Source organism: Micropterus dolomieu, linkage group LG23 (assembly GCF_021292245.1).
Source record: "Micropterus dolomieu isolate WLL.071019.BEF.003 ecotype Adirondacks linkage group LG23, ASM2129224v1, whole genome shotgun sequence".
Classification (NCBI taxonomy): Eukaryota; Metazoa; Chordata; class Actinopteri; order Centrarchiformes; family Centrarchidae; genus Micropterus; species Micropterus dolomieu.
This window is the reverse complement of record NC_060172.1, coordinates 28,806,094-28,816,351: the sequence shown is the minus strand read 5'-3', so window position 1 is coordinate 28,816,351 and position 10,258 is coordinate 28,806,094. Positions and strand designations below refer to the sequence as shown.

Sequence of the window (10,258 nt, the reverse complement as noted above, 5' to 3'; positions counted from 1 at the left end):
GTCGGAAGGCCCTTAGCATCATGTTCATCTGAAACTACAGCCTGGAGACAACACGGAGCAAACATCAAACATCAAACTTGGCCAGCCCAGGCTCTCTGCCTACTAAACATGCATAGGCTCCCTTTTTTGGCAGAAATAATAACGGATTTATTTTCTCAGTTTACAAAATAAAAGCATTGCTTTCTATGGTTTCTCCCATTGCACTTATCAGAAACTAGCCACAAAACATAAAAGGGAGAGAACTGTTAAAAACCTAATCAGACAGACCAACACAGTTCACATAAAAGACAAAGTCCCGAGGGTTGCACTTCAAGTGGATCGGATTCAGTTTGTTTACATTCATTTCTCTGCTTTATGTTGAACAAAAACACAACCAACAAAAGGAAACTGGCCTGACTTGCAGGAAAGTTTGAAATACCAAACTGTGGGGGTCTAGGTTTGACGAGATAGGAGAAGGGGAAATAGAGAGACCAATGACGTGCCATGTTGTTGTACACTTAGGGTAGCACATGGATGGCGAGAGTGACAATGCATGCATGTATGTTTACATATATAAGTGCCTAAAGTGGGGGTAGGTGTGGGGGAGTGTCAACAGTTGTTCCCCTCCCCTTTGTTGCTAACAATGAGCCAGGACAGTTGAGCTAGTAGAGGGAAGTGATGGATTAGGCCACAAATTCACTGGCTGCTAGTGATGTGAGGGCCAAGCTTTGGGGGTCAGCTATGTCACAGGGAGGAGGGGTGGAGGGTCGGGGGTTCAGAGGTAGTTGAAAACTGTCAATGTGTGAATGCTTTCCTGTGACACTGTGTTTTCTTTTTTTCAGTAGGATGGCACTGTGATATTGAATCTTAATGATGTTAAATGCTGCCTAAATGAATGAAAGACCAGCCTAATGTCATTTTTCTGGATTTTGTGAGTTTGGCCAAAGTGCAGGAATAAGTATAGGAATATCATACTGAGTTCACAGCTTGGCTACACTCTAGCACTATCTGTGTTTTTAATGTTACATTTTCTTTCCTTACTGTTGCATTTATTCATTTCTTATTTTAGACATTTGACAACCGCAGCTAAGCACAAGCAAAGGGGGAATAACAAAAGATATAAGACACCTGACCTTTCTCTAGCAAGATGCAGGCTGAGTGTCAGCTTTGCCATGGCAACAGTGCAAAATGTCCTAAAGTAACCTCCACAGCTCCCCCTTTGTAGTTTTGCTTGTGGATGTCTAATTGCTTGCAGGCATCTGTATGCAGTTGTTGAACTTTGGCCCAGTAACGGGATTGTGTGTGTGTGTGTGTGTGTGTGTGTGTGTGTGTGTGTGTGAGTGTGTGAGAGAGAGAGACAGAGAGACAGAGAGAGAGAGAGAGAGAGAGAAAAGGAAAAAGAGAGGGGGGTGGGGGGTGGGGGGGGGCTTGTTTAGTCTGGTCACATGAACCACAGCCCTGTGAAACTGCCAGACTTCTGTCCACACAGTCAGATTATATGTCCTGCTGGGAACGGCCAAGATGCCACTACAAACTGACAGAACAGCCACACTATCCCAGTGTAATAAGGCAGTTACAACTATAGTAACAACATAGTGTTTCACAATAATTCAGAGAAATTTGTGGTTGCAGGTTTTGCCAATATTCACTCGTGTTGACAATAAACTGTCATGAAAATAACCATGGAAATAATGCTGTTGTTTTGAAAGTAAGTTGTGCAGAAAAAGAGCAATCTAATGTGACAAAATTACAGTTAGTTGCTCAGTAAATGGAAAAAGTAAAGTTTGACTATGCAGAGGCCAGTGTGTGCCGGTGACAAATGTATCTGGGATAAAAGCACAGCCACCACTATTTACCACTCCTTGCCATGTCCTTATAATTCAGCAAGGGATATTTACCACTGATCAATGTATATTTAAACCATGTGGGATAGGGTGCTACTGCAGCGAATGTGGCCTGACTTTCCAATCTAGTGCTGAGCTCTTTGTTTACATTCATACAGAGAATTACACCTATGAAGTCAAAAACAAAAAATTATTATAAATTATAAAAATTAACTTCTGAGTAGATTTATTTAACTAATGTAAATCTGAAGTATGTTATCACGGACACAATCAAATTGTTAAAGTTGAAGAGGTGCATGAGACAGAGAGTTGCTTCAGTACAGTCTGATGGATAATGTAATAAAGAAGTGGAATCGTTGGATTTGTGCAGTGAGGAGCTATAATCGAGAACAGGGAGCAGACAGAGGTCAAGCCAGTGCAAGTAGAGAGGCAGCAGAGCGTGCTCAGATCGAGCTTGATCACAAAGGCCCCAACATGCACTGGGGCCCCAGATACTGTCAACACAGCTGTCCTATTCAGTGAGCATTAAAGAGAAAATCCTATTTTAAAACAGAATTCACGTGTCATTCCAGTTATTCCATAGGGTATAGTTAAAAGTAAAGTCTCAACCAGATCTGTTGCCATGAAACAAAAATCCAGTGGACCCAGTTCATCACACAAACCTGATGAATGAGATGATAGTACATAGACACAATGTGAATTAAAGGTGCTCGGTGAGGTTTTGTTGCAAACAATCAAAAGTCATGTTTACATTCAGTTTTACTCACCAAAAAGCATTGTGTATATCCTTGAGCTCTAACAAATGTGTCAAATGCATTTCCTTCATCATAAAACATTTTAAATCCAGCATGGTTTACATCTATTTTAACTTGCTAGCATTCTTCCTCTACATGGGCTTTGCTGGCACACTGCTGCATATCTTGGCGTGTTATCGTCACCTATGGATCAGTGGAATATTTTGAAACCATTCACATGAATGTGTCTCTTGTCACCTGCGTCCTTGTGCGCATGAGATAAACAAAACAGGAACCCCCTCATAGAAACAGCTCTATACCACTACTAGGACTCAAAAACTCCACAGGGAACCTTTAATTTGTATTACAAGATGATTTGCATTGTAATTGGTCATAAGAATACACTGCCAGGATTCAATTCATTTGAACCAAGAAGTTTCATTAAAATAACAAAACATATAACTGACAAGGCTGATTTTCCAAGGCACAGCACACTTCCTGGTTTGTGTTTGCATTACAAAGAACTCCAACTTGGCATGCAAACTCAAGGCAAATATTTTGAGCCCACAAACTCTGAGGATCTGCTCCAGGTGTAGTCCTTTGACAGCATCACATAAAAAGCTCAGTCATTGAGCCAGCGGTCTCATTTTCATAGCTATTGTGTTTGTTTTAGGCTTGACATGATCTCTAAAGACTTGACTGAAAGCCTTCGAAACACTAGAGATTTGTCTGGAGATAAGTACTGTAACTACTGTATATGAACTACTCTCTCTTCCAGTCATCATCGTCTAACCCATTATCCATCTAAGAACGCTGCATGAGTTTGTAGGAAAACCACACAAACACTATTTTAGTCTCTGTAGTTCTATACAACTGTCATTTCCCAAACCACTGAAGCTTACTGAACCATTGTTTCACAGCTGCAAAAACAGCATATGACATGATATGCTTACTATGTGGATCCACATACATCCATATTTTTCTCTATATCCTCTGAAGTTTCCTTATTGACAACAGCTTGGCAGGTTAATACAACCAAAGTAGTTGCTTTACAATCATTTTGTCTAACACTGCGACTATGATGTACAAGCTATTTCAGAAATTCATGGACCTTGAATCATTTGTCCAGAGCTCACACAACAATAATGAAAAGTTTCAGTGCCACAATACATGGCATGGACTGGTGGTAAAAGATGCAAAAAATGATTGCTGTTAACATGAATACTTTGGAGAAGACTAATATGGAATTATACGATACATGAAATCACTCACTCCATTTCTGAGTGAATGGTGACTGGATCTTTAATTTTAGTGTTGATTGAATTTTTGAGAGACATTTCCACACCACCCCAAACTACAGCCTACAGTTTAAACAAAACCTGATTGTTATAACCCTCTTGCAGGTAGGAATTATTGCAGGGCTATTGTACTTGACTGCATTTGTTTTAGCTTGGTATCCAATAAACTGGCAACAGAGTGCAAATGGTCAAATCAAACTGATAAGATGCATAGGGATTTTGTTTTTATTCAACTGTTCTAGTTTCTATTCTATTTGAAAAACACACCTATTTTTGCACTCCATCTTTGTGCACAATAAAAATGACCAGTGAGAAAAACAGGGAGAGGTCAAGTCAAGGATGTACATCTGCACATACTTGGGCAGAGAAGGTTAAGAGCAAAGCCAAAGTGTGGCTATCCACATACAGACACACAAAGAGAAAAACAGTTTAGAATGACCTACATTAGCGGTGCTCAAAGCATTGCCAGAATGTATCCCACAGTCCTTGGCAGTTGGCTTCAGCAGACATGGACAAGAGGAGGAGGAGGGGTAGAACAGAGGGAGAGACCAGTGGGGGCGAGAGAGAGAGCTTGGTTGTGAGTGAGTGGGGCTCTCAAAGTGCTGATTAGGTGTGTGTTTTGGGCAAACAACAGAATACACAGAAAGGGAAAATGGGCTACACTCCAGTTCAGCAGAAGTGCAGACAGCACTATGATCAAAGTTCAGCTGTATTCTGTGTGCACAAGATGATAAAATGGTGAAGTCTGTGAGAAATGTTCTCTAAGGCAGACAACCTGGGCAGGCTGCCAGTGTATTACTGTGAGTTCCAGGTTAGTGCCAGAGTTCATACAGCTCTCCTGGTGAGCCAACATGTAGAGACTCACATGTAGGCAGCTCGGAGGTTCTTAGAAACTCAAAACATTTTCAAGGGAAGCTGCAGGGTTGATCCACAGGGGGAAAAAAATCTTTTCAACATCACCTTTTACCACTACTTTCTCTGTAACTTGACCTTGCCAATAGCCACAGCCAGGAGACTGAAAGTCATACAGCTGCATCAACAACAAAATAAAACAGAATGAGTTTCACAAAAATGTGGAAAACAACGCAGTTCGAAGTTCTGGCCCACAGTTCTGCTCCCCAATGTGAAATGACAATGGTAATGAGTGAAGTCTATTTTAACAGCCATACTGAAGGAGCTATAGCTGTTTCTATACATCATTTATGGCACTCTATGATGACAAATACAAATATTTTATTCAGTAAAGTGATGCATTTTCATTTGCTGTCAAAAAGTCTATAGTACCCTAGGATGAATGAGAGGTAGCAAACAAAAGAGAAAAATTGTCTTTGAGCTGCCATGTTCCTGCAACAAAGCCAGAGTGTGCAACTATTTTCGTAGCATTAATTTCCCCTCAGAGCTCCACAAGAAATTGTTGGTGAAGCACTGATACAGAGAGGCACCCTTAATTTCATCCTCTACCTTGGAGAAACAAGGTAGATGTTTTCTAATACAAGAAACACTAATAAAGGTGAACTGACACTTTGGTATGCAACCCAAAATTGACCCCAAAAAGTTACCATGAGGCTTGTTTTTAGCAAATCTGAGCTACCTAGCTCAGGGGCTTCTCATGATTGAGGGCCTGTTTTTGGGTCGCACCAAACTATATAGCAATTTAACGAAGCAGTGAAGAGGATAACAACGTGGTTTAGTTACTAGGCAATTTCCTCCTAAAACATAATATTAACCAGCCCCATAGTCATCCAAATGTACTATAAATGTAGGTAAATTTCCTCGTAGGGATCGTTGACATTGACTAAACAATTATGACTTTTCAAGTTCACAGGTTGATAAGACTACTGAGAGCATACAAATATTTACAAACGTGCAAACATTACAGGCAAAATCAAATATCATAGTTCCACTTAGACTATTAAAAAACAACTAAATTATAAAATTAAAGTTAATAACATAAAATAAGTTAGTAAACAAAATTGAATTACAATTTCAAAACTTGCTTAACTATTCTTCAATGTAGATATATAGATGGACACACAGATTGATGGAGGTTTGGAATTGCCCACAGGGCAGACCTTTCACTGCCTCTGAGGCCTGCATATTTATTCTCCCTTTGACACAGAGGTAATACGTCAGACCGGGCTAGATCAGCTCACAATGGATGGTGTGATTTGTGGTCAACTCTCTATTTGTTCTGATAGACACTGCATGGTGGGGAGGGGTATGACGGGCTTCAAAAAGGCAGACAGGCTACTTGACTACTGCACGATCGGCAGCACACATATATTGTGTTAAGTGATATTTTTATCCTAACAATTAGCCTCAGTTTGAAATCATATTCAGAGTCAGCAATGGACATATACAGAAACAACATGTTTAACACACAAATATAAATATTCAAAAGAGCAAATGCTAACAAGCCAACACCAACTCAGTGTTTTCACCATTAAAAGACACAACAGAAATGTTCTGCGTGTTGTGTGTTGTGTGTTTGGTGCAGACGGCTGCTTACTTATGGTCTACTATGGTGATTCTGGAGTCTGGTATCCCCAACATGGCACAGCTGTTGAGAAGTTCTTGTTTACGCTGAGATCCTTGATTGTAGTAGTTTCCTGTATAATATTTGGAGGACAAATTAGGCTATGAAAGAAAAATCTAAATACAAGTATAAATTGTGTCAGTAGATTCTGTATCAGTGCAAACTGAAACATTGTCAATGATTCTGAAATATCATATTTCCTGTAGTTGATGCAATAATGGTCCTCTAACGTCAAATAAATTAAATCTAAATTAAATACATTGCTGCACAGATGCGAAAAATGTTTAATTCATGTTTATTATAGTTAGGACTAATGCAATGCCACATTTTGATAATTCAGTGGGTTGTGTGACAAAGGTTTTACTTTTTAAATATTTCATTTGTACTTCAATGTTTTTATGAGGCTCATAATTTGAAGTGAGAGCACATTAGATCATCCAAGAAGCTCCTGTATATTTTGGCTTAAGAAGATGGACACAAACGTTGTAGGGCATTTTTTCAAAAAGCTAGTTGCTGTTGAAAACCCTGGGACTCAAATGTGTTATTTCTCACCCTTGACTTTCATATTTTACCTAAAATTCAACAACTCTACGCCGTATGAAATCTTTCTGAACTCCACTAGAAAAAGGTAAAGCTGGTAAAATAACATCAATCAACTTCCTAAATCCTGGCTGTTTGTTATGTGGACACAACATAGTTAATATAATTTAAGAGAGCTTGTTTTCAGCAGTCATATGACAGCACCACATTTTTCTATTTTAAAAATGCGCTCAAATGCGCCTGATCTGTCAGTATAATGCTGATGTCAGTGATTTAGTCAGACACAGTCGTTTTAGTCTTTGCAATCATTCTTAAACCTGAGACTGATAACAGAAATGTTGTGTTTGTGATTTTTTGCTCAATAATTGACAAAGCCACCAAACTGTTTTTGAGAGAGCATCCTATTTCCCTTTCCTAAAGGCAATATTATTATTTATGTTTTGCTATATTTTTCTATTTTTCTTGAGTAAATCATGTAACTAAAACTAGCTAACGTTAGTTAGCAGCAAGCCACGTGATTAATAACTATTTCTCTATAACTTTACATTGACTTAATAACGTTATTAATGCAAACAATAGTGTCCTGTCACCGTACCTTCAGATAAACACAGCAAATGAACGCTGGCATTTAATTCAACGAGCCGTATAATCGTTGGCGCGAAGAACATACATTCATCATCCGGATGTGCAGTTACGACCAGAGCTCTGATGTCAGCGCCGTTTGTTTCTTTGCTTGATAAAATGTTCATTACATGTTTCAACGACTTCACCAAAGTTCGTCGATGCCAATAGTAAATGCATTTTATCCAAACCAGATAGGCTAAAACAATAAAGACCGCCAGGTAAACACTCATTATTTTGACCGTTACAGAAAACTATTCGTGTGAAGACAAATGTCTAACATGCAAATGGTTCCGCGTGTAAAAAAACATACAGTCTTTCTAATATTTAACGTCATCATTTTAAAGAATGCAATTATGCAGTATCATGGATCCAACAAAGCAATAGCTGCCCACTTTTAGCCCCATAATAGAACGTTTTACTCTCTTCACATTCACAATCGCTTTCTCGGGTCATTTGAGTTTACATCAACTTTTTAGGAGAACAAATACATGATAATGATACAGAATAATTTTCTAACGTGTTTGAATAAGGAGGTCCTGAGACACGTGGAAGAAAGTAACATAAATCAAACGAAATTTGTGTTTTTGAAAAGTGAAAATTACAAACACCAGCAACATTACCGTGTTTGAGGGGGCGATTTAGCTGTAACACCGCATTATCCTTGCAGGTATATAAAAATCTAAATTAAAATGTTTTAATATATATCAAAAGAGTGACATAACAGCCCACTTACTATGTAAATACGTAAATTACAGTTGTCTTTGTACATACACATTTGTTGAGGAATGCCAGTACCCCGAGGATTCAACCAAGTAGGGACACTTTATTTTACCCTATCAGGACATGGACCGACAAATGCGACGCAGCCTTCAGTCTGCCCAGTCGCCCACAGCTCATAACCCGCGGATTTACAATCAACAATTGACACATAATTCTGCCCAGGGATACCTTTCTGTGCCATCGGTATATTTTGTAAATATGGGGTGAGTACAAAGCGCTATTATGCAGCAAAGCAACATGTCTAATTAGCACGCTATTTAAGTACCCCGGTCTACGCTGAAAATCTGCCTTGCAAGATGGCGACGTGGTTGGGAATTCAAAGGTGAAATACAGGCTAAGTTAGCTAGCTAACAACAACATCTTAAACGTTGCTTTACCGCGCTGAAGTGCCAAAGCAACATATACGTCTGCGTAGACGTTTATTATTGTGCATGCTTTTAGTTGCATTTCCTTAAAAGCTCCCTGTTGTGGAAATACACCCATCCCCCAAGATGAGCTACAAATCCAATTGCGTTTATGACAGTATGATGTTAAAAGACAATAACAACACACAGCAGCAGTATTTCTCACTGCTTGGCTGTGTATGAGGCCACGAAGGTCACCATGGCCGCTGGGTTTGCATAGAAATGATCACAGAGACCACTGTAAATGCTTTCTAAAATTGACTTTACCAAGAACTTCACAGTGAAACGACGAAAGCTGACTAAGGCAGTGTGATCTTTATAACCTGAAGCTGCACGCCTCTACTCTTAAAATGCTCTCTAAACCACGTCGGAAAATACAATAAAAATCTGTTGAAATGGAAACGACAGATGAAGGGGAACACCCAGGGGCTAAAATACTGTAGCCACAGTTTCTCTTTATATAGCCTACATTGATGCTGCATGTTAAAAGAGATGAATCAGGGGTACAGCTGAAATTGTATTTCAGTTAATAAATGATTCCCATCCTGGATTTCATTGCAGGCTAATATTATTACAAAACAAACTGAAATCAGGTTAGGGATAGTCAGGTCACTAACCAGTGCTGCAACAGCTGATTCTGATGGTAAGCAGGCATTAATATAATGCTGCTTACTCTTTGAATTATAAAAAAGATTCAGGGATTTAATGTCTTGCTAAACAGGCTTGACCCCAGGGAGTCAGTTTGTCTTCTCTTTTTTTCCCACTGTGAGCACAGAGGGACAAATAATGTGTTTGTAATACTTGGAGCAAAATTGTACTAGATTATTGTAGAAGGACATGACAAAATCTGCCCCAAATTGGTGGGGTGTATCTACTCAACCTAGGTTTGAGTTGACAATGTAGGAGCAAATTAAATTAAGTTTAGAAAAACGGAACAGTAAAAGTAAAACACAAAAGGTGGTTGTAATATCTTGAGGCTGCTGGGAGCACTTTGAGAGGTTTTCTGTTGTTTCATTGTCTCTTCACATTGTGACATGTATTTCTGCCTCTTAAATTTGAGGATTTCTTTCGAGCTGATTTGTTCGTTTGGTTCAACGCCAAATGGTACTGCTGAAAATAAAACTTTGCCTCATTTACTTTTAATAACCAGATTCACTACCAGTCCAGTGCTGGCTTTGTATAGAAGACAGGAGACATATCAACCCTGTTTACCGCTGCTATGGTTTATAAATGTATCATTCAAAGTCATGTCATTTTAAATAGGAAGTGGTAAATGTATAAATAGCTCTTTTAGTTAATGGTAAAACCTGAATATTTACCAGCTGCATTATCTGCGGACTGTGTCTTTTGTTTTTTTGTTACACAGATGATATTTTTAGTATAATTTCTGAAATTGTGTAAATGAATCTCGAATTCTGGGACCCAGTGCACTCTGTGGCATGCGGATTGAAAAAATAAAATAACAGTTTCCCGTCCTGGTTATGGTGGCAGTGGTTGTAGCTTTTCCACCCAGGAAGTT

At 39.0% G+C, this 10,258-nt stretch overlaps 2 protein-coding genes across 7 annotated transcripts in view; one reads left to right on the top strand and one right to left on the bottom strand.

The window, feature by feature from the left end:
• pigl (phosphatidylinositol glycan anchor biosynthesis, class L) overlaps positions 1-8,446 on the bottom strand; it is a 14,386-nt gene extending 5,940 nt beyond the window's left edge. The window contains exons 1-2 of one of the 4 annotated variants that reach the window (XM_046038916.1): positions 8,289-8,446; positions 6,365-6,464 (exon numbers count right to left, since the gene is read on the bottom strand). In XM_046038916.1, the coding sequence (XP_045894872.1) occupies positions 6,365-6,408 (44 nt within the window). In that variant the 5' untranslated portion in view covers positions 6,409-6,464; positions 8,289-8,446. Of the gene's footprint in view, positions 1-6,364; positions 6,465-7,526; positions 7,827-8,288 lie in introns of those variants that run through there. The other 3 variants (XM_046038917.1, XM_046038914.1, XM_046038915.1) reach the window with 3 other exon arrangements.
• Positions 8,400-10,258, top strand: part of ncor1 (nuclear receptor corepressor 1) — a 51,560-nt gene continuing 49,701 nt past the window's right edge. For all 3 annotated transcript variants that reach the window (XM_046038913.1, XM_046038912.1, XM_046038911.1), the window contains exon 1: positions 8,400-8,538. The gene's annotated coding sequence lies outside the window, so the exon portion shown is untranslated. The remainder of the gene's footprint in view (positions 8,539-10,258) is intronic.